The sequence below is a fragment of the Guillardia theta genome (genome assembly GCF_000315625.1).
Source record: "Guillardia theta CCMP2712 unplaced genomic scaffold GUITHscaffold_73, whole genome shotgun sequence".
Classification (NCBI taxonomy): domain Eukaryota; class Cryptophyceae; order Pyrenomonadales; family Geminigeraceae; genus Guillardia; species Guillardia theta.
The window spans coordinates 280,709-300,359 of NW_005434601.1; the positions used below are offsets into that span (position 1 = coordinate 280,709).

The 19,651-nt window shown below is 57.4% G+C and overlaps 6 protein-coding genes across 6 annotated transcripts; all 6 read right to left on the bottom strand.

Moving 5' to 3' along the window:
* Positions 1-1,076: 1,076 nt before the first annotated feature.
* GUITHDRAFT_114216 (hypothetical protein) lies at positions 1,077-4,940 on the bottom strand (the record flags this gene model as incomplete). The annotated part of the gene is made up of 15 exons (XM_005826643.1): positions 1,077-1,148; positions 1,409-1,552; positions 1,767-1,865; positions 2,095-2,184; positions 2,231-2,260; positions 2,303-2,366; positions 2,671-2,735; positions 2,779-2,835; positions 2,885-2,933; positions 3,113-3,204; positions 3,300-3,374; positions 3,524-3,686; positions 3,730-3,918; positions 4,106-4,419; positions 4,476-4,940. The coding sequence occupies 15 exons, from the start codon at positions 4,938-4,940 to the stop codon at positions 1,077-1,079; spliced, it is 1,968 nt and encodes a 655-aa protein (XP_005826700.1).
* A 368-nt stretch (positions 4,941-5,308) lies between these two features.
* On the bottom strand, positions 5,309-6,121 carry GUITHDRAFT_114217 (hypothetical protein; the record flags this gene model as incomplete). Its single annotated transcript, XM_005826644.1, has 1 exon — positions 5,309-6,121. The coding sequence occupies one exon, from the start codon at positions 6,119-6,121 to the stop codon at positions 5,309-5,311; it is 813 nt and encodes a 270-aa protein (XP_005826701.1).
* A 2,328-nt stretch (positions 6,122-8,449) lies between these two features.
* Positions 8,450-11,023, bottom strand: GUITHDRAFT_59690 (hypothetical protein; the record flags this gene model as incomplete). Its single annotated transcript, XM_005826645.1, has 2 exons — positions 8,450-8,550; positions 10,852-11,023. Coding segments are annotated over 2 exons (273 nt in total), but the record flags the coding sequence as incomplete, so codon positions are not given.
* Positions 11,024-12,580: 1,557 nt separating this feature from the next.
* On the bottom strand, positions 12,581-13,393 carry GUITHDRAFT_114220 (hypothetical protein; the record flags this gene model as incomplete). The annotated part of the gene is made up of 1 exon (XM_005826646.1): positions 12,581-13,393. The coding sequence occupies one exon, from the start codon at positions 13,391-13,393 to the stop codon at positions 12,581-12,583; it is 813 nt and encodes a 270-aa protein (XP_005826703.1).
* Positions 13,394-14,971: 1,578 nt separating this feature from the next.
* On the bottom strand, positions 14,972-15,784 carry GUITHDRAFT_114221 (hypothetical protein; the record flags this gene model as incomplete). The annotated part of the gene is made up of 1 exon (XM_005826647.1): positions 14,972-15,784. One exon carries the CDS (start codon positions 15,782-15,784, stop codon positions 14,972-14,974), a length of 813 nt encoding a protein of 270 aa, XP_005826704.1.
* Positions 15,785-17,362: 1,578 nt separating this feature from the next.
* GUITHDRAFT_114222 (hypothetical protein) lies at positions 17,363-18,208 on the bottom strand (the record flags this gene model as incomplete). Its single annotated transcript, XM_005826648.1, has 1 exon — positions 17,363-18,208. The coding sequence occupies one exon, from the start codon at positions 18,206-18,208 to the stop codon at positions 17,363-17,365; it is 846 nt and encodes a 281-aa protein (XP_005826705.1).
* Positions 18,209-19,651: the final 1,443 nt, after the last annotated feature.

Here is a 19,651-nt window from a genome sequence, read left to right on the forward strand (position 1 = left end):
TACAGAAAGAGGAGGAGAGGGTCGTACATAGCGGAGAGGAAGAGGTCGCAGGAGTTTCTGTAGGCCTGCGATGCCGAGCAGAAGAAGCTGTCCGCGGACGACAACCTGATCACCATGACAGTGAGTCCCTCCCTTCCCTTCCCTCCCTTCCCTTCCCTCCCTTCCCTTCCCTTCTCCCTCTCCTCCCGTCCGCTTCCCTTTCACTACCCGAACTCCCTGGTCGACTTGTGCTGTCTCCTCTCACTTCTTCCTCCTCTCCTCTCCTCTTCTCTCCCTCTCTATCGTTCTTCTTTCACTTCTCCTTCCCTTTTCTTGGTTCTTGCTCCACCACCACCACCTTCACCTCCTCCTCCTCCTCCTCCTCCTCCTCCTCCTCCGCTACCTTCCGCTTCTCATCTTCACTCTTCCGATCGCATGCTGAACTCGGACGAGCTGCAACGTGTCTCTGCTCCTCTCCTCCACCTCCTTCAGAAGTTTTTCCGCCTCCTCTAGACGCCCGAGGAAGAGAAAATTTCTGTGTCGACGTGTGAAGAGAGAAGGAGAGAAGAGTGAGAAGCGGAGGAGGAGGAGGAGGAGGAGGAGGAGGAGGAGGAGGAGGAGGAGGAGGAGGAGGAGGAGGAGGAGGAGGAGGATATTGCCTTGCAAGGCCTTCGCGAGCGAGGAGTTCTCCAGCCACGTCTGATGAGGAAGGAGAGGAGGGAGAGGAGGGAGAGGAGGGAGAGGAGGGAGAGGAGGGAGAGGAAAAGGCCTCTTGGAAGCTTGCTGATGACTGCTTCATGTTTGCCTGGATCATCGTTGAGGAAATGTTGATGGAAGCGACGAGAGGAAGATGAACAGTATGAGGAGGAGGAAGAGCGGATCACGGAGGAGAAGGAGGAGGAGGAGCGGGAGCCGCGGTCTCGAGGGCTGGCGAAGAGGAGAAGGAGAAGGAGGAAGAGAGGAGGAAGAAGAGAGGAGAAAGAGAGAAGGGGGGAGAGAGAGGAGGAAGAGTGAAGAAAGAGAAGAAGAGCAGGGGAGAGAGGAGGAGGAAGAGAGGAGGAGGTAAGAGGAGGCAGCACGTTCACGAGTAGCTCTGCTCATGCTGATGTATCAACGTCACTCACCATGAGGAAATGAACTTCACCGAGCTCTCGTCTCGCTAGCGACGCCTGTAGAGGCTAGTGAGGAGAGGAAGAGGACAACGAAGGGAGGGGGGTTGAGAAGAAGAAAAGAAGCGGAGGAGGAGGCGCTGCTGCTGCGGAAGCGGCAGTGGCAGCGGCATCATCATCATCATCATCATCATCATCATCATCATCATCATCATCAGCAGCAGCAGCAGCAGCAGCAGCAGCAGCAGCAGCAGCAGCAGCAGCAGCAGCAGCAGCAGCAGCATGATCAGCGGCGGCAAAATCAATAAATTTTGGCTCACCCCTGCGGGGTCGTTGGCCTCTTGGTAGTGAAGCTGAGAGAGAAGGAGAAAGTCTCTCTGCGCGACTAGGTCGCCGTATCGATCTCTTTGCAGCTCAGCAAGTCGCTGCAGGATGTTCATCTTAGTCATCTCTTGCTCCTCCTGCTGCCCACAACCACTCCTTCTCTTTCATCTTCTCCCTCGTCCTTGTCCTGCTCCTTCTCCCTCCCACCTCCCCCTCTCCTCTCCTCTTCCTCTTCTCCCTCCTCCTCTGTCTCCTCCTCTCCCTCCCCTCCCTTCTCCTCTCCTTCTCCTCCCCCTCCTCTTCTCTCTCCTCTCCCTCCACTTCTCCCTTCTCCTCTCCCTCCTCCTCCTTCACCTGCATGGTCTTGGCAGCAGCAAGAGGATCTCCCATGTTCTTCTGCTGCTCGAAGATGCCGGACAGCGCGACGACCTTGGCTGACTTTTCAGCTGCAATCTGCCATGATGCGTCAGAGGAGAGCGGAAAGAAGGACCAGTGGGAGTGCAGGGAGAGGGAGGAGGATGAGAGAAAGTTAGAGGTCCAAAATGGTTGGGAGGAAGAGCAGCAGCAGCAGCAGCAGCGGCGGCGGCGGCGGCGGCGGCGGCGGCGGCAGCAGGAGCAGGAGCAGGAGCAGGAGCAGGAGCAGGAGCAGCAGCAGAAGCAGCAGAAGCAGGAGTGCATCAACCTCTGCCTGCAGGGAGGAGATCAAGCTTCGCTTGCTCTTCCTGTACTCCTCATCCGTTATCACTTCCCTTCTCAGCTGGCTGCGCAGCTGCTGCTTGCAGACGTCAGAGACGCGGCGGCTCCTCTCCTGGACTCACGCTGATCCTGTACCGCATCTTCTGCTTCTCCTGCCCCCGTCTCAGCTCATCGCAGACGCTCCTGCCGCTCACCTCATGCAGGTTGAGAGGAGGCTGGAGCTCGATGGCGACGAGTCTTGAGGCGATGTTGTTCCTCCTGCCCGCGGTCAGAGGAGGGAGATGGAAGAAATGCGGCGAAGAGGAGATGAGGAGAAGACGAATAGGAAGAGAAATGCAATGAGCACGACCATCCGATGTCTCCTCCTCCTCCAGCTACCTCTCCTCCCCTTTCCTCCTCTTTTTTCCTCCTCCCCTCTCCTCCTCCTCCTACCACCACCACCACCACTATTATTTTGTCCTCCTCCTCCTCCTACTCCCTCTTGTCCGTTTCCCCTGCTCCTCCTCCTACTCCTCAACCTCCCCTTCCCTTCTCCCCCGCATTTCTCCTCCTCCTCCTTCACCTGTTCACATTCTTTTCACTCGTCGCCTGCATCTCTAGATTCTTCGCACTCACGGAAGCGAAGATCTAACACTCGTCAGCTCGAACGCAGCTGGACAAGCTCCTACACCTGTTCGCTCAGCAGGAACGCTTGCTCCGCCTTGTCAAAATCCCCCTCGTAAACATTCTGAGGTGTCAAATGCGTCAGCCCCAGCTCAACCCCAGCTGTCAGATACCTTCTCGCGATTGAACCTGACGGCATGCGAGCGAGCCTGCCCCAGCCACCTGAAACATCGCGATGATCCTCCTCACAAAAACTCCTCTTCCTCCACAACCACCACCACCTCCTCCTCCTCCTCCTCCTCCCTCGTCCTCGTCCTCGTCCTCGCCCTCCTCGCTCGTTTCACCCTGCTCACCCTCACCCTCTTAGCCCTCTTCTCTCGCCTTGGTTTTCTCCTCCTCACCAGTTTCCATGGAACAAGACTGCCTGCACCAACTGTTCTTCCGCCTCCTGCGCCTTCTCCAGCGAAAGGATTTCATCCCATGTTGGCTCGTACTGATCAAGGCATCAATCGACTGACTGGTCCCTCCCTCCTTGCTCCCTCTCTCCTGCTCCCGCTCTACCATACCCTCCTCTTCCTCATCCGTTACCTGCAGCAGGCTCCTCGCGCTCTTGAACAATTCGATCGCTTCCTCGAACCTCTCCAACTTTAAGAGAGCATGCGCCTGAAGCGTTTACAATGAGTTTCTTCAAATGAGACAAGATGACGAAGAGGAGAGAAAGGTGAGCAGGGAAGGAGGGAAGGAGAGAGGAGGACAAGGGAGGAGGACATGGGCGGGGAAACGAAAGCGAGCAGGAGAGCAGGGGAGGAAACCTGCTGGGTGAGGGAGTAGCCGGAGGCAACCCGGGATCGTTTGAGGCAGGACGAGGACCGGTCTCTCCTCCCCGCGATCTCGAAACTGTCGGAGGCCTCGAGGAGGAGGGAGCTGGAGATCTCGAGCAGCTTTCCTGCTTCCGAATGGTCCTCCACCTTCCACCTTCCGCTTCATGTCAGTTTCCACCAACTCCCTCCTCCCCCACCTGCTCTCGAACATCAGGATCCCAGTCTCGCTTAGCCGCTCTGCTCGCTGCTCTGCGCGGAGGATCCGCCGGTTTCCGATCAACCCTGCGATTGGAGGAAATGACTTGTCCAGCGTCGGCGACCCGTCCAACGAGGCTTGACCGGCAAACTGAAGGATGCAGCTGATGTTCTGGTCGATGACAGTCCAGCTGAAGAAGCAGCAGAGTGAGGAACGAAGAGGAGGTGGTGACTTGCCGTGTTATCAGGTGCTTCACTCGCTTCAGCTCCTTGTCAACCTTCACTGTCGCCTCGCTCGCATCCTCGCTGCTCTCGATTCCCTCCAGGAAGTGCACTGGTCAAACATAAACCAACAGCCCTCCACCTCAACCCGCTCACCTGTCTGCCTTCCATACTCCGCGGCTTCTCCGTACCTGTTCGCTTGCTGCAAGACTCTTGCATTCCTCATACAGATCCTGGAGCAGCTCTGCCACCTCCCTCATCTTCCTCACCCCAGCTGCCGCAAGGTGCTCTACCTGGTTCTGTAGTACGAGCTGTTTACCGTGACAACCTATTGCTTCCATGGGCACAGCCCAGATGTCCACGTCTCCTCCCTCTCGGCTGTTCTCTCCTTCGGTCTTGCTCTCCTCCTTGGGCGGAGGTTGCTGCGGCTCCTCTTCTACCAGGAACACCTGCATCAACTTCGCCCGGATCTATGTGGGTTCGTGTCAGGGGAAGAGACTAGCAAGAGGACTGATACTCGCTCTACGATCTTGTCGCCATGGTCGCCTTTCAAGCCGTTGATGACACACTCCACTAGCTTGTCGAGTGATCGCACGCGCCTCACGGTTGCGATGAGAGACTTGCGAGGGATGCAGACTACCGAAGCTCCGCCCGGCATGGCAGCGATCGACATGCGGCAAGGGTCACCAGTGAGAGCAGGCCACAGGCAGAGGATCCTGGGAGGAGAGGATCCTTGAGCTGCTTGGATGGTCTTCATGAGCTCCGATGAGCCCCCGTGCTGCCTGCTCTTCAAGGCGACTTGCCCTCCAGTCAGAACGTACATGCCCAACACCTGCCTGCCTTCCTCCACGAGTTCCTTCCCTTCTTCGAGCTTCTCAGACACGCAGCAGCTCGCGAGCTCTCCGAGTGTCTGCATGTCCTGCAAGCAAGCTTCGGCTACCACCGGCACAGACGCCAGCAGCTCCGCCAACAAAGCCGTGGCGCCCGCCATGGGTTAGTTAGACTAGCGCATGTTTGACCAGCTTTCAAATGTGCCTCTGTCAAGACGGGTACTTTTCTCAGTACTTGACAAGTGGTGGGGTGGTAGTGTATGTGGATGTGAAAAACTCTCACGATTGAAAGTTTTGACAATGCCAAACAAACATCGTTAGATTCAGAGATAGAGTGAAAGTTGTCATTCACTACACTTGTTCTCTTCGTTCAGGATTTCACTCTTGTCATTTTGTCCTCTCAGCAAGGCAGGATGACAGTCCTGCCTCCAAACCAAGATGCCTCGCACTCCTCGCCCACAACGACGGTTGCCTGACAGGCCTCTTGCTGCCCATCTCCACGACAGGGCTGCTCAGCCTTGCTTTATTCCTAGTCCCTCAGACACTCCTCCCACTTGCCCTGACCCTCCCTCGACTGCCCGCCCTCCTCCTCCCATGCAAACCAAGGCTCGCCCTGCGCCGGCCTCTCCCAGGCCTCCTCCGCCGTGCTCGGGCCGTGGCCTAGGGGGACTGCGTCTTGCGCTTCTTCCTCGCCCCAGGCGCCCTCCGTCAGGTACATCTCCCACGTGCTGTCTGGGCTGACGAGCTCGTCGCCCGACCCCAGGAAGCCCTCCGAGCCCTCCTCCCACCAGGTGCAGCAGCTCTGAGCCTCTGCTGCCTCCTCCTCCGTCCTCGCCCCGCTCTGCCGCCTCCGCCTCCATCCGTCCAGGCACGCCTGGCCTGACCTGACGCATCGCCCGCAAGGCCTCTCGGGGTCGCACTTGAGCCGCGACCTCCTGCAGCGCTCGCACGCTTGGGTCACCTGCTCTCGCCTCCGCTGGTACCCCTGCAAGTCCACTCCCAGCGGAAGCCCCCCTTCCTCGTAGCACACGGACCCTGTCCGGAAGCAGCGCGCGCAGGGCCGCGCTTCCCCGCAGCGCACTTTCTTGAGCTGGCAGCCCAGGCAGGCCTTGCTCGACCTGCGGCGAAGTCCGCGCGTTGCCGTGGGGGTCCCGAGCGCGGCATCACCAGCCTCTGGTCGAGAGCAGTCGTCCCCGCGTCCGGCCCGGAGGCAGCGGGAGCAAGGGAACTGCTCGTCACAGCGAGTCTTGCGGCGACGGCACTGGGCGCAAGCAGCGAAGGGGCGAGGAGGAACAGCAAGCGGCATCATGGAGGGGCGAGGAGGAACAGCAAGCGGCATCATGTTGGCTGGAGGGGAAGGAGAGCCCCCAAGAGAGATGATTTCGCATCTCACGGAAACTGAAGATCTCCGTGTAGTAAAATACTTCTTTCTTTTTATGGCACGGTCCTCTCGTCTGCCTGTCAATTCGTCTTACGCTTTGAGAGGTGCTCTGCATGCTCCTTCGCCAGCGTATCGCTCTGTAGACGGTCTTCATACAAGGATAGTCTATCGGCCTAGCTGCTCTCCTATGATACATCTCTCTATGAAGATCAAGCCAAAGTCAGTGAGCTTTGGAGATCCTGATGGTAAGGAACCCACGGGAGTCTGCTTGTACTACAGTTACTACCCGGATGCGCCGCGGCTACTATCATTGACTTGAGCTGCAGTTTGCCTCCTTGGCCTTCTCTTGCTCGCTCTTCTTGCTCTTTATCTCTCTTGATGACGGCGATCAGGTTGCAATGTCCTTGTACAGGTTAGGGCCTTCGCGTGGAAGGACGAGGATGAGGACTTCGCCGTTTGCTTAGAAGCATGAGTGTAGGGAACGGACTCGCACACATACAGCTGTGTTTACCTGCAACGCTCTTCCTGCTCCCTGTGCATCATACAGCAGGGATCTGTTGCACGAGTACGCTGCTTCGCTATGCTATGTCAGGCTGCTCGCAAGTCGCTGTGGAGTGACCTGCAATCACAATCTGTATAGTGCTAGGAACAACTGCTCAGGTGGTCTGTCCTTTCCCTTGCTGTATGTGCCACGAACCGATAGTGCGTTTATGTTATCTAATAAACTTCATGTCTCTACTCATCAGCTTTTTGTGATCTAGCGGAGGTGCTTTGAGAATTCGCTGTAGACGTCTGCAACCCATAAAGCTTCACAGGGGTGTGACACGATTTGGTAGCTTTAAGTGTTGGTGTCGTGAGTTGTAAAGCCTTTTGTTTCCCTCTCCTATCTTTTTGCTTTTTGCGTCTGGATTACTGTATGTCGTACAATACTCGACTGGCTTCTTGCTTCCAAGCAGATCTCTGAGCATCACCTTTCAGATAATGATTGGCAATCTGTGGGGGACGCTGATGATTTGGGACAAGACCGCGTCGTCACGAAGACGGTGGGGGTGCAATCAACAAGACCGCGTCGTCACAATCATTGGAAGACCTGGCTGAGCAGGTTGCGTCGCTCCAGGCGCAACTGCATGCAGCTCTACATATGAGCCAGACCGTGGAGTCCAGACCGCCGACCGGGATGATGGCATGTCACATTCTCCAGGTACCGCGGTCACCATGGAAGGGGATGCGAGGAACCTCTTCACACGCTTACCGCTGATCGACGGCACGGCCGTCGGCATCGACGCCTCTCGCCGTCGATACTCGTGCCCAACACTCGGCAAAAATCAAGAGCTTGCCTAAGTTGGATACCGCTGGGCAGACCCTGAAGACGAATGTGTTGACGTAGGTCAGAGCAGAACGGTATGCTCTCAAATAAACTACATGTCTCTACACTGCACCTTCTTGTGATCTAGCGCACTCCTCGCCCACAACGACGGTTGCCTGACAGGCCTCTTGCTGCCCATCTCCACGACAGGGCTGCTCAGCCTTGCTTTATTCCTAGTCCCTCAGACACTCCTCCCACTTGCCCTGACCCTCCCTCGACTGCCCGCCCTCCTCCTCCCATGCAAACCAAGGCTCGCCCTGCGCCGGCCTCTCCCAGGCCTCCTCCGCCGTGCTCGGGCCGTGGCCTAGGGGGACTGCGGCTTGCGCTTCTTCCTCGCCCCAGGCGCCCTCCGTCAGGTACATCTCCCACGTGCTGTCTGGGCTGACGAGCTCGTCGCCCGACCCCAGGAAGCCCTCCGAGCCCTCCTCCCACCAGGTGCAGCAGCTCTGAGCCTCTGCTGCCTCCTCCTCCGTCCTCGCCCCGCTCTGCCGCCTCCGCCTCCATCCGTCCAGGCACGCCTGGCCTGACCTGACGCATCGCCCGCAAGGCCTCTCGGGGTCGCACTTGAGCCGCGACCTCCTGCAGCGCTCGCACGCTTGGGTCACCTGCTCTCGCCTCCGCTGGTACCCCTGCAAGTCCACTCCCAGCGGAAGCCCCCCTTCCTCGTAGCACACGGACCCTGTCCGGAAGCAGCGCGCGCAGGGCCGCGCTTCCCCGCAGCGCACTTTCTTGAGCTGGCAGCCCAGGCAGGCCTTGCTCGACCTGCGGCGAAGTCCGCGCGTTGCCGTGGGGGTCCCGAGCGCGGCATCACCAGCCTCTGGTCGAGAGCAGTCGTCCCCGCGTCCGGCCCGGAGGCAGCGGGAGCAAGGGAACTGCTCGTCACAGCGAGTCTTGCGGCGACGGCACTGGGCGCAAGCAGCGAAGGGGCGAGGAGGAACAGCAAGCGGCATCATGGAGGGGCGAGGAGGAACAGCAAGCGGCATCATGGAGGGGCGAGGAGGAACAGCAAGCGGCATCATGTTGGCTGGAGGGGAAGGAGAGCCCCCAAGAGAGATGATTTCGCATCTCACGGAAACTGAAGATCTCCGTGTAGTAAAATACTTCTTTCTTTTTATGGCACGGTCCTCTCGTCTGCCTGTCAATTCGTCTTACGCTTTGAGAGGTGCTCTGCATGCTCCTTCGCCAGCGTATCGCTCTGTAGACGGTCTTCATACAAGGATAGTCTATCGGCCTAGCTGCTCTCCTATGATACATCTCTCTATGAAGATCAAGCCAAAGTCAGTGAGCTTTGGAGATCCTGATGGTAAGGAACCCACGGGAGTCTGCTTGTACTACAGTTACTACCCGGATGCGCCGCGGCTACTATCATTGACTTGAGCTGCAGTTTGCCTCCTTGGCCTTCTCTTGCTCGCTCTTCTTGCTCTTTATCTCTCTTGATGACGGCGATCAGGTTGCAATGTCCTTGTACAGGTTAGGGCCTTCGCGTGGAAGGACGAGGATGAGGACTTCGCCGTTTGCTTAGAAGCATGAGTGTAGGGATCGGACTCGCACACATACAGCTGTGTTTACCTGCAACGCTCTTCCTGCTCCCTGTGCATCATACAGCAGGGATCTGTTGCACGAGTACGCTGCTTCGCTATGCTATGTCAGGCTGCTCGCAAGTCGCTGTGGAGTGACCTGCAATCACAATCTGTATAGTGCTTGGAACAACTGCTCAGGTGGTCTGTCCTTTCCCTTGCTGTATGTGCCACGAACCGATAGTGCGTTTATGTTATCTAATAAACTTCATGTCTCTACTCATCAGCTTTTTGTGATCCAGCGGAGGTGCTTTGAGAATTCGCTGTAGACGTCTGCAACCCATAAAGCTTCACAGGGGTGTGACACGATTTGGTAGCTTTAAGTGTTGGTGTCGTGAGTTGTAAAGTCTTTTGTTTCCCTCTCCTATCTTTTTGCTTTTTGCGTCTGGATTACTGTATGTCGTACAATACTCGACTGGCTTCTTGCTTCCAAGCAGATCTCTGAACATCACCTTTCTGATAATGATTGGCAATCTGTGGGGGACGCTGATGATTTGGGACAAGACCGTGTCTTCACGAAGACGGTGGGGGTGCAATCAACAAGACCACGTCGTCACAATCATTGGAAGACCTGGCTGAGCAGGTTGCGTCGCTCCAGGCGCAACTGCATGCAGCTCTACATATGAGCCAGACCGTGGAGTCCAGACCGCCGACCGGGATGATGGCATGTCACATTCTCCAGGTACCGCGGTCACCATGGAAGGGGATGCGAGGAACCTCTTCACACGCTTACCGCTGATCGACGGCTCGGCCGTCGGCATCGACGCCTCTCGCTGTCGATACTCGTGCCCAACACTCGGCAAAAATCAAGAGCTTGCCTAAGTTGGATACCGCTGGGCAGACCCTGAAGACGAATGTGTTGACGTAGGTCAGAGCAGAACGGTATGCTCTCAAATAAACTACATGTCTCTACACTGCACCTTCTTGTGATCTAGCGCACTCCTCGCCCACAACGACGGTTGCCTGACAGGCCTCTTGCTGCCCATCTCCACGACAGGGCTGCTCAGCCTTGCTTTATTCCTAGTCCCTCAGACACTCCTCCCACTTGCCCTGACCCTCCCTCGACTGCCCGCCCTCCTCCTCCCATGCAAACCAAGGCTCGCCCTGCGCCGGCCTCTCCCAGGCCTCCTCCGCCGTGCTCGGGCCGTGGCCTAGGGGGACTACGGCTTGCGCTTCTTCCTCGCCCCAGGCGCCCTCCGTCAGGTACATCTCCCACGTGCTGTCTGGGCTGACGAGCTCGTCGCCCGACCCCAGGAAGCCCTCCGAGCCCTCCTCCCACCAGGTGCAGCAGCTCTGAGCCTCTGCTGCCTCCTCCTCCGTCCTCGCCCCGCTCTGCCGCCTCCGCCTCCATCCGTCCAGGCACGCCTGGCCTGACCTGACGCATCGCCCGCAAGGCCTCTCGGGGTCGCACTTGAGCCGCGACCTCCTGCAGCGCTCGCACGCTTGGGTCACCTGCTCTCGCCTCCGCTGGTACCCCTGCAAGTCCACTCCCAGCGGAAGCCCCCCTTCCTCGTAGCACACGGACCCTGTCCGGAAGCAGCGCGCGCAGGGCCGCGCTTCCCCGCAGCGCACTTTCTTGAGCTGGCAGCTCAGGCAGGCCTTGCTCGACCTGCGGCGAAGTCCGCGCGTTACCGTGGGGGTCCCGAGCGCGGCATCACCAGCCTCTGGTCGAGAGCAGTCGTCCCCGCGTCCGGCCCGGAGGCAGCGGGAGCAAGGGAACTGCTCGTCACAGCGAGTCTTGCGGCGACGGCACTGGGCGCAAGCAGCGAAGGGGCGAGGAGGAACAGCAAGCGGCATCATGGAGGGGCGAGGAGGAACAGCAAGCGGCATCATGGAGGGGCGAGGAGGAACAGCAAGCGGCATCATGGAGGGGCGAGGAGGAACAGCAAGCGGCATCATGTTGGCTGGAGGGGAAGGAGAGCCCCCAAGAGAGATGATTTCGCATCTCACGGAAACTGAAGATCTCCGTGTAGTAAAATACTTCTTTCTTTTTATGGCACGGTCCTCTCGTCTGCCTGTCAATTCGTCTTACGCTTTGAGAGGTGCTCTGCATGCTCCTTCGCCAGCGTATCGCTCTGTAGACGGTCTTCATACAAGGATAGTCTATCGGCCTAGCTGCTCTCCTATGATACATCTCTCTATGAAGATCAAGCCAAAGTCAGTGAGCTTTGGAGATCCTGATGGTAAGGAACCCACGGGAGTCTGCTTGTACTACAGTTACTACCCGGATGCGCCGCGGCTACTATCATTGACTTGAGCTGCAGTTTGCCTCCTTGGCCTTCTCTTGCTCGCTCTTCTTGCTCTTTATCTCTCTTGATGACGGCGATCAGGTTGCAATGTCCTTGTACAGGTTAGGGCCTTCGCGTGGAAGGACGAGGATGAGGACTTCGCCGTTTGCTTAGAAGCATGAGTGTAGGGAACGGACTCGCACACATACAGCTGTGTTTACCTGCAACGCTCTTCCTGCTCCCTGTGCATCATACAGCAGGGATCTGTTGCACGAGTACGCTGCTTCGCTATGCTATGTCAGGCTGCTCGCAAGTCGCTGTGGAGTGACCTGCAATCACAATCTGTATAGTGCTTGGAACAACTGCTCAGGTGGTCTGTCCTTTCCCTTGCTGTATGTGCCACGAACCGATAGTGCGTTTATGTTATCTAATAAACTTCATGTCTCTACTCATCAGCTTTTTGTGATCCAGCGGAGGTGCTTTGAGAATTCGCTGTAGACGTCTGCAACCCATAAAGCTTCACAGGGGTGTGACACGATTTGGTAGCTTTAAGTGTTGGTGTCGTGAGTTGTAAAGTCTTTTGTTTCCCTCTCCTATCTTTTTGCTTTTTGCGTCTGGATTACTGTATGTCGTACAATACTCGACTGGCTTCTTGCTTCCAAGCAGATCTCTGAACATCACCTTTCTGATAATGATTGGCAATCTGTGGGGGACGCTGATGATTTGGGACAAGACCGTGTCTTCACGAAGACGGTGGGGGTGCAATCAACAAGACCACGTCGTCACAATCATTGGAAGACCTGGCTGAGCAGGTTGCGTCGCTCCAGGCGCAACTGCATGCAGCTCTACATATGAGCCAGACCGTGGAGTCCAGACCGCCGACCGGGATGATGGCATGTCACATTCTCCAGGTACCGCGGTCACCATGGAAGGGGATGCGAGGAACCTCTTCACACGCTTACCGCTGATCGACGGCTCGGCCGTCGGCATCGACGCCTCTCGCTGTCGATACTCGTGCCCAACACTCGGCAAAAATCAAGAGCTTGCCTAAGTTGGATACCGCTGGGCAGACCCTGAAGACGAATGTGTTGACGTAGGTCAGAGCAGAACGGTATGCTCTCAAATAAACTACATGTCTCTACACTGCACCTTCTTGTGATCTAGCGCACTCCTCGCCCACAACGACGGTTGCCTGACAGGCCTCTTGCTGCCCATCTCCACGACAGGGCTGCTCAGCCTTGCTTTATTCCTAGTCCCTCAGACACTCCTCCCACTTGCCCTGACCCTCCCTCGACTGCCCGCCCTCCTCCTCCCATGCAAACCAAGGCTCGCCCTGCGCCGGCCTCTCCCAGGCCTCCTCCGCCGTGCTCGGGCCGTGGCCTAGGGGGACTACGGCTTGCGCTTCTTCCTCGCCCCAGGCGCCCTCCGTCAGGTACATCTCCCACGTGCTGTCTGGGCTGACGAGCTCGTCGCCCGACCCCAGGAAGCCCTCCGAGCCCTCCTCCCACCAGGTGCAGCAGCTCTGAGCCTCTGCTGCCTCCTCCTCCGTCCTCGCCCCGCTCTGCCGCCTCCGCCTCCATCCGTCCAGGCACGCCTGGCCTGACCTGACGCATCGCCCGCAAGGCCTCTCGGGGTCGCACTTGAGCCGCGACCTCCTGCAGCGCTCGCACGCTTGGGTCACCTGCTCTCGCCTCCGCTGGTACCCCTGCAAGTCCACTCCCAGCGGAAGCCCCCCTTCCTCGTAGCACACGGACCCTGTCCGGAAGCAGCGCGCGCAGGGCCGCGCTTCCCCGCAGCGCACTTTCTTGAGCTGGCAGCTCAGGCAGGCCTTGCTCGACCTGCGGCGAAGCCCGCGCGTTACCGTGGGGGTCCCGAGCGCGGCATCACCAGCCTCTGGTCGAGAGCAGTCGTCCCCGCGTCCGGCCCGGAGGCAGCGGGAGCAAGGGAACTGCTCGTCACAGCGAGTCTTGCGGCGACGGCACTGGGCGCAAGCAGCGAAGGGGCGAGGAGGAACAGCAAGCGGCATCATGGAGGGGCGAGGAGGAACAGCAAGCGGCATCATGTTGGCTGGAGGGGAAGGAGAGCCCCCAAGAGAGATGATTTCGCATCTCACGGAAACTGAAGATCTCCGTGTAGTAAAATACTTCTTTCTTTTTATGGCACGGTCCTCTCGTCTGCCTGTCAATTCGTCTTACGCTTTGAGAGGTGCTCTGCATGCTCCTTCGCCAGCGTATCGCTCTGTAGACGGTCTTCATACAAGGATAGTCTATCGGCCTAGCTGCTCTCCTATGATACATCTCTCTATGAAGATCAAGCCAAAGTCAGTGAGCTTTGGAGATCCTGATGGTAAGGAACCCACGGGAGTCTGCTTGTACTACAGTTACTACCCGGATGCGCCGCGGCTACTATCATTGACTTGAGCTGCAGTTTGCCTCCTTGGCCTTCTCTTGCTCGCTCTTCTTGCTCTTTATCTCTCTTGATGACGGCGATCAGGTTGCAATGTCCTTGTACAGGTTAGGGCCTTCGCGTGGAAGGACGAGGATGAGGACTTCGCCGTTTGCTTAGAAGCATGAGTGTAGGGAACGGACTCGCACACATACAGCTGTGTTTACCTGCAACGCTCTTCCTGCTCCCTGTGCATCATACAGCAGGGATCTGTTGCACGAGTACGCTGCTTCGCTATGCTATGTCAGGCTGCTCGCAAGTCGCTGTGGAGTGACATGCAATCACAATCTGTATAGTGCTAGGAACAACTGCTCAGGTGGTCTGTCCTTTCCCTTGCTGTATGTGCCACGAACCGATAGTGCGTTTATGTTATCTAATAAACTTCATGTCTCTACTCATCAGCTTTTTGTGATCCAGCGGAGGTGCTTTGAGAATTCGCTGTAGACGTCTGCAACCCATAAAGCTTCACAGGGGTGTGACACGATTTGGTAGCTTTAAGTGTTGGTGTCGTGAGTTGTAAAGCCTTTTGTTTCCCTCTCCTATCTTTTTGCTTTTTGCGTCTGGATTACTGTATGTCGTACAATACTCGACTGGCTTCTTGCTTCCAAGCAGATCTCTGAGCATCACCTTTCAGATAATGATTGGCAATCTGTGGGGGACGCTGATGATTTGGGACAAGACCGCGTCGTCACGAAGACGGTGGGGGTGCAATCAACAAGACCGCGTCGTCACAATCATTGGAAGACCTGGCTGAGCAGGTTGCGTCGCTCCAGGCGCAACTGCATGCAGCTCTACATATGAGCCAGACCGTGGAGTCCAGACCGCCGACCGGGATGATGGCATGTCACATTCTCCAGGTACCGCGGTCACCATGGAAGGGGATGCGAGGAACCTCTTCACACGCTTACCGCTGATCGACGGCTCGGCCGTCGGCATCGACGCCTCTCGCTGTCGATACTCGTGCCCAACACTCGGCAAAAATCAAGAGCTTGCCTAAGTTGGATACCGCTGGGCAGACCCTGAAGACGAATGTGTTGACGTAGGTCAGAGCAGAACGGTATGCTCTCAAATAAACTACATGTCTCTACACTGCACCTTCTTGTGATCTAGCGCACTCCTCGCCCACAACGACGGTTGCCTGACAGGCCTCTTGCTGCCCATCTCCACGACAGGGCTGCTCAGCCTTGCTTTATTCCTAGTCCCTCAGACACTCCTCCCACTTGCCCTGACCCTCCCTCGACTGCCCGCCCTCCTCCTCCCATGCAAACCAAGGCTCGCCCTGCGCCGGCCTCTCCCAGGCCTCCTCCGCTGTGCTCGGGCCGTGGCCTAGGGGGACTACGGCTTGCGCTTCTTCCTCGCCCCAGGCGCCCTCCGTCAGGTACATCTCCCACGTGCTGTCTGGGCTGACGAGCTCGTCGCCCGACCCCAGGAAGCCCTCCGAGCCCTCCTCCCACCAGGTGCAGCAGCTCTGAGCCTCTGCTGCCTCCTCCTCCGTCCTCGCCCCGCTCTGCCGCCTCCGCCTCCATCCGTCCAGGCACGCCTGGCCTGACCTGACGCATCGCCCGCAAGGCCTCTCGGGGTCGCACTTGAGCCGCGACCTCCTGCAGCGCTCGCACGCTTGGGTCACCTGCTCTCGCCTCCGCTGGTACCCCTGCAAGTCCACTCCCAGCGGAAGCCCCCCTTCCTCGTAGCACACGGACCCTGTCCGGAAGCAGCGCGCGCAGGGCCGCGCTTCCCCGCAGCGCACTTTCTTGAGCTGGCAGCCCAGGCAGGCCTTGCTCGACCTGCGGCGAAGTCCGCGCGTTGCCGTGGGGGTCCCGAGCGCGGCATCACCAGCCTCTGGTCGAGAGCAGTCGTCCCCGCGTCCGGCCCGGAGGCAGCGGGAGCAAGGGAACTGCTCGTCACAGCGAGTCTTGCGGCGACGGCACTGGGCGCAAGCAGCGAAGGGGCGAGGAGGAACAGCAAGCGGCATCATGGAGGGGCGAGGAGGAACAGCAAGCGGCATCATGTTGGCTGGAGGGGAAGGAGAGCCCCCAAGAGAGATGATTTCGCATCTCACGGAAACTGAAGATCTCCGTGTAGTAAAATACTTCTTTCTTTTTATGGCACGGTCCTCTCGTCTGCCTGTCAATTCGTCTTACGCTTTGAGAGGTGCTCTGCATGCTCCTTCGCCAGCGTATCGCTCTGTAGACGGTCTTCATACAAGGATAGTCTATCGGCCTAGCTGCTCTCCTATGATACATCTCTCTATGAAGATCAAGCCAAAGTCAGTGAGCTTTGGAGATCCTGATGGTAAGGAACCCACGGGAGTCTGCTTGTACTACAGTTACTACCCGGATGCGCCGCGGCTACTATCATTGACTTGAGCTGCAGTTTGCCTCCTTGGCCTTCTCTTGCTCGCTCTTCTTGCTCTTTATCTCTCTTGATGACGGCGATCAGGTTGCAATGTCCTTGTACAGGTTAGGGCCTTCGCGTGGAAGGACGAGGATGAGGACTTCGCCGTTTGCTTAGAAGCATGAGTGTAGGGATCGGACTCGCACACATACAGCTGTGTTTACCTGCAACGCTCTTCCTGCTCCCTGTGCATCATACAGCAGGGATCTGTTGCACGAGTACGCTGCTTCGCTATGCTATGTCAGGCTGCTCGCAAGTCGCTGTGGAGTGACATGCAATCACAATCTGTATAGTGCTAGGAACAACTGCTCAGGTGGTCTGTCCTTTCCCTTGCTGTATGTGCCACGAACCGATAGTGCGTTTATGTTATCTAATAAACTTCATGTCTCTACTCATCAGCTTTTTGTGATCCAGCGGAGGTGCTTTGAGAATTCGCTGTAGACGTCTGCAACCCATAAAGCTTCACAGGGGTGTGACACGATTTGGTAGCTTTAAGTGTTGGTGTCGTGAGTTGTAAAGCCTTTTGTTTCCCTCTCCTATCTTTTTGCTTTTTGCGTCTGGATTACTGTATGTCGTACAATACTCGACTGGCTTCTTGCTTCCAAGCAGATCTCTGAACATCACCTTTCTGATAATGATTGGCAATCTGTGGGGGACGCTGATGATTTGGGACAAGACCGTGTCTTCACGAAGACGGTGGGGGTGCAATCAACAAGACCACGTCGTCACAATCATTGGAAGACCTGGCTGAGCAGGTTGCGTCGCTCCAGGCGCAACTGCATGCAGCTCTACATATGAGCCAGACCGTGGAGTCCAGACCGCCGACCGGGATGATGGCATGTCACATTCTCCAGGTACCGCGGTCACCATGGAAGGGGATGCGAGGAACCTCTTCACACGCTTACCGCTGATCGACGGCTCGGCCGTCGGCATCGACGCCTCTCGCTGTCGATACTCGTGCCCAACACTCGGCAAAAATCAAGAGCTTGCCTAAGTTGGATACCGCTGGGCAGACCCTGAAGACGAATGTGTTGACGTAGGTCAGAGCAGAACGGTATGCTCTCAAATAAACTACATGTCTCTACACTGCACCTTCTTGTGATCTAGCGCACTCCTCGCCCACAACGACGGTTGCCTGACAGGCCTCTTGCTGCCCATCTCCACGACAGGGCTGCTCAGCCTTGCTTTATTCCTAGTCCCTCAGACACTCCTCCCACTTGCCCTGACCCTCCCTCGACTGCCCGCCCTCCTCCTCCCATGCAAACCAAGGCTCGCCCTGCGCCGGCCTCTCCCAGGCCTCCTCCGCCGTGCTCGGGCCGTGGCCTAGGGGGACTACGGCTTGCGCTTCTTCCTCGCCCCAGGCGCCCTCCGTCAGGTACATCTCCCACGTGCTGTCTGGGCTGACGAGCTCGTCGCCCGACCCCAGGAAGCCCTCCGAGCCCTCCTCCCACCAGGTGCAGCAGCTCTGAGCCTCTGCTGCCTCCTCCTCCGTCCTCGCCCCGCTCTGCCGCCTCCGCCTCCATCCGTCCAGGCACGCCTGGCCTGACCTGACGCATCGCCCGCAAGGCCTCTCGGGGTCGCACTTGAGCCGCGACCTCCTGCAGCGCTCGCACGCTTGGGTCACCTGCTCTCGCCTCCGCTGGTACCCCTGCAAGTCCACTCCCAGCGGAAGCCCCCCTTCCTCGTAGCACACGGACCCTGTCCGGAAGCAGCGCGCGCAGGGCCGCGCTTCCCCGCAGCGCACTTTCTTGAGCTGGCAGCTCAGGCAGGCCTTGCTCGACCTGCGGCGAAGCCCGCGCGTTACCGTGGGGGTCCCGAGCGCGGCATCACCAGCCTCTGGTCGAGAGCAGTCGTCCCCGCGTCCGGCCCGGAGGCAGCGGGAGCAAGGGAACTGCTCGTCACAGCGAGTCTTGCGGCGACGGCACTGGGCGCAAGCAGCGAAGGGGCGAGGAGGAACAGCAAGCGGCATCATGGAGGGGCGAGGAGGAACAGCAAGCGGCATCATGGAGGGGCGAGGAGGAACAGCAAGCGGCATCATGTTGGCTGGAGGGGAAGGAGAGCCCCCAAGAGAGATGATTTCGCATCTCACGGAAACTGAAGATCTCCGTGTAGTAAAATACTTCTTTCTTTTTATGGCACGGTCCTCTCGTCTGCCTGTCAATTCGTCTTACGCTTTGAGAGGTGCTCTGCATGCTCCTTCGCCAGCGTATCGCTCTGTAGACGGTCTTCATACAAGGATAGTCTATCGGCCTAGCTGCTCTCCTATGATACATCTCTCTATGAAGATCAAGCCAAAGTCAGTGAGCTTTGGAGATCCTGATGGTAAGGAACCCACGGGAGTCTGCTTGTACTACAGTTACTACCCGGATGCGCCGCGGCTACTATCATTGACTTGAGCTGCAGTTTGCCTCCTTGGGCCTTCTCTTGCTCGCTCTTCTTGCTCTTTATCTCTCTTGATGACGGCGATCAGGTTGCAATGTCCTTGTACAGGTTAGGGCCTTCGCGTGGAAGGACGAGGATGAGGACTTCGCCGTTTGCTTAGAAGCATGAGTGTAGGTATCGGACTCGCACACATACAGCTGTCTTTACCTGCAACGCTCTTCCTGCTCCCTGTGCATCATACAGCAGGGATCTGTTGCACGAGTACGCTGCTTCGCTATGCTATGTCAGGCTGCTCGCAAGTCGCTGTGGAGTGACCTGCAATCACAATCTGTATAGTGCTAGGAACAACTGCTCAGGTGGTCTGTCCTTTCCCTTGCTGTATGTGCCACGAACCGATAGTGCGTTTATGTTATCTAATAAACTTCATGTCTCTACTCATCAGCTTTTTGTGATCCAGCGGAGGTGCTTTGAGAATTCGCTGTAGACGTCTGCAACCCATAAAGCTTCACAGGGGTGTGACACGATTTGGTAGCTTTAAGTGTTGGTGTCGTGAGTTGTAAAGTCTTTTGTTTCCCTCTCCTATCTTTTTGCTTTTTGCGTCTGGATTACTGTATGTCGTACAATACTCGACTGGCTTCTTGCTTCCAAGCAGATCTCTGAGCATCACCTTTCTGATAATGATTGGCAATCTGTGGGGGACGCTGATGATTTGGGACAAGACCGTGTCTTCACGAAGACGGTGGGGGTGCAATCAACAAGACCACGTCGTCACAATCATTGGAAGACCTGGCTGAGCAGGTTGCGTCGCTCCAGGCGCAACTGCATGCAGCTCTACATATGCACCAGACCGTGGAGTCCAGACCGCCGACCGGGATGATGGCATGTCACATTCTCCAGGTACCGCGGTCACCATGGAAGGGGATGCGAGGAACCTCTTCACACGCTTACCGCTGATCGACGGCACGGCCGTCGGCATCGACGCCTCTCGCTGTCGATACTCGTGCCCAACACTCGGCAAAAATCAAGAGCTTGCCTAAGTTGGATACCGCTGGGCAGACCCTGAAGACGAATGTGTTGACGTAGGTCAGAGCAGAACGGT